A 1,697-nucleotide genomic window follows, 5' to 3' on the forward strand; every position below is an offset into this window, starting at 1 on the left:
CAGCCATCAGCATCAAATTCGCCAATTTCCATAAGAGAGTGGTATTGATTAGTACTCATATAGCTTCTAAAAGCCGATCCACCACGTCCCCCTTCCGGTGAGTGACGTCCAGCCCCCCTCGAACCTCTTCGGCCATTAGGGGAAGATCCCCGCCCTGCCTGGTTGCCACCCCTTGAGCTACTAGTAGAACCCCTCTCTTGCGAAATGTGGGCTAAGTCCAAGCTCCCAAAGGATCCCGGAGCCTCACCCTTGTCTCGGTCTCCTCTTCCTCCCTTTGATCCGGGGTCCCCACTGTAGGCATTGCTTGATTTCACCCATGATATCCGGCCCCGTCCACACTGGTTCCTTAGTTTCCTTCTCCTTCAGCCCAACGTGAGCATCCTTTATCTTTTGTTGTCAAAATCATTCTCTTTTGGTGTTCGGTGTGGCTGATCTTGTTTGGCTTTCCCGTTTTGCTCCCCATGGTGTTTCTATTTTGGGATGTTGTAGTTCCTCTTTTTCGGCCTTTCCATCTTGCCCGCCGCGTAGCACACCTCACTCGAGTGTCCCACATGCTTGCACTCTCGGCAATATGAGGGGATCTTTCCCCACTTAACTTGCTGCACCGTTTCGCGCCCACAAATGTCAAGTATGATCTCCTCCGGAGGTGGCTTCGTAATGTCGATCTCAACACAAATACGCGCAAATGATAGTCTTGTTTTATCGGCTGTAGCACGATCAACTCGTATCGGTGTTCCAAGGAGTTTCCCAATGGCGAATAAGGCTGATTGATCAAATAGATGGATGGGGAGGCCAATTAGGTTGCACCAAATAGCCGCGATCGGAGACTCACAATAAGCATCGAAGCCCGGCGTCCATTTGAAGACCCTCATAGGATGGCGATCAATATACCAAACTGGTGTCCCTTTCGGCCCGCCGAGCATCCGAGCATAGTCCGCAATATCCTCAAATTGAACAAGAATAGTGAGCTTTAGGCGGTTGGGTGATCAATTTCGTTCCAGCATTACCGAGGGCTAGAGAAGGCCGAGGAGGAATCTTTTCCGACTGGTCCTGCCGGAGGAGGGGTTGGGCTAAGGAACAATCTAGCATTTCAGCTGAGTTAAGAGATATAACCTGTAGTAGAGAATCATTTTTTGGCTGTTCTTGAACCCTCAAGTCAACCACAACACGTGAGCTCTCGGTATGGGTTAGTTCCAAATCACTTTCGTTCCCCAAATTTGTCTCTTTTACCATTTCAGGAAATTTGACCACAATGGCAGCAAAAGTATCCTTGGCCTCATGTGCCTCAATCCTCTCACCTCTAGGAGCTGTTTCCGGTAGGTGAACCCCTCCCCTGATCGGAAAGTCCGTCGCCGGCGCTGGTTCCATTTCCGACGTACCGTCTTCCTCGTCCAAAGTTGCTGGATTTTCAGTTCCGGCCGGGATAACCATCAGAGTTCTACATTCATTCGCTGGCGGGAGGTTTTCAACGGGTTCTTCCATCTCTTCGGCGTCCAGTTCTTGGCCGGAATTTGGAATTACGTCAAGCTCATCCTCACTCACTTCCTCGTTGTCACCAAAATCTATCTTTTTCCTGATTTGCTTGTCTTCCGGCGTCGGGGAGTTGATGACCCTTTTCCATCCGTCGCCCTTGGTCGGAAGTGCCGGGGTGCTGATTCTTTCCTTTATGCGAGCCGAGACACTCTTGCCGGCTAATT

The 1,697-nt window shown here is 50.4% G+C and overlaps 1 protein-coding gene across 1 annotated transcript; it reads right to left on the reverse strand.

Annotated features, from left to right (window-relative positions):
- Positions 1-470: 470 nt before the first annotated feature.
- LOC125189813 (uncharacterized) lies at positions 471-923 on the reverse strand. Its single transcript, XM_048087042.1, has one exon. It carries the CDS (start codon positions 921-923, stop codon positions 471-473), a length of 453 nt encoding a protein of 150 aa, XP_047942999.1.
- Between the last annotated feature and the right edge of the window lie 774 nt (positions 924-1,697).

The sequence above is a fragment of the Salvia hispanica genome, chromosome 5 (assembly GCF_029641045.1).
Source record: "Salvia hispanica isolate PSC_SH4W2 chromosome 5, Shi_PSC_v1, whole genome shotgun sequence".
NCBI lineage: Eukaryota > Viridiplantae > Streptophyta > Magnoliopsida > Lamiales > Lamiaceae > Salvia > Salvia hispanica.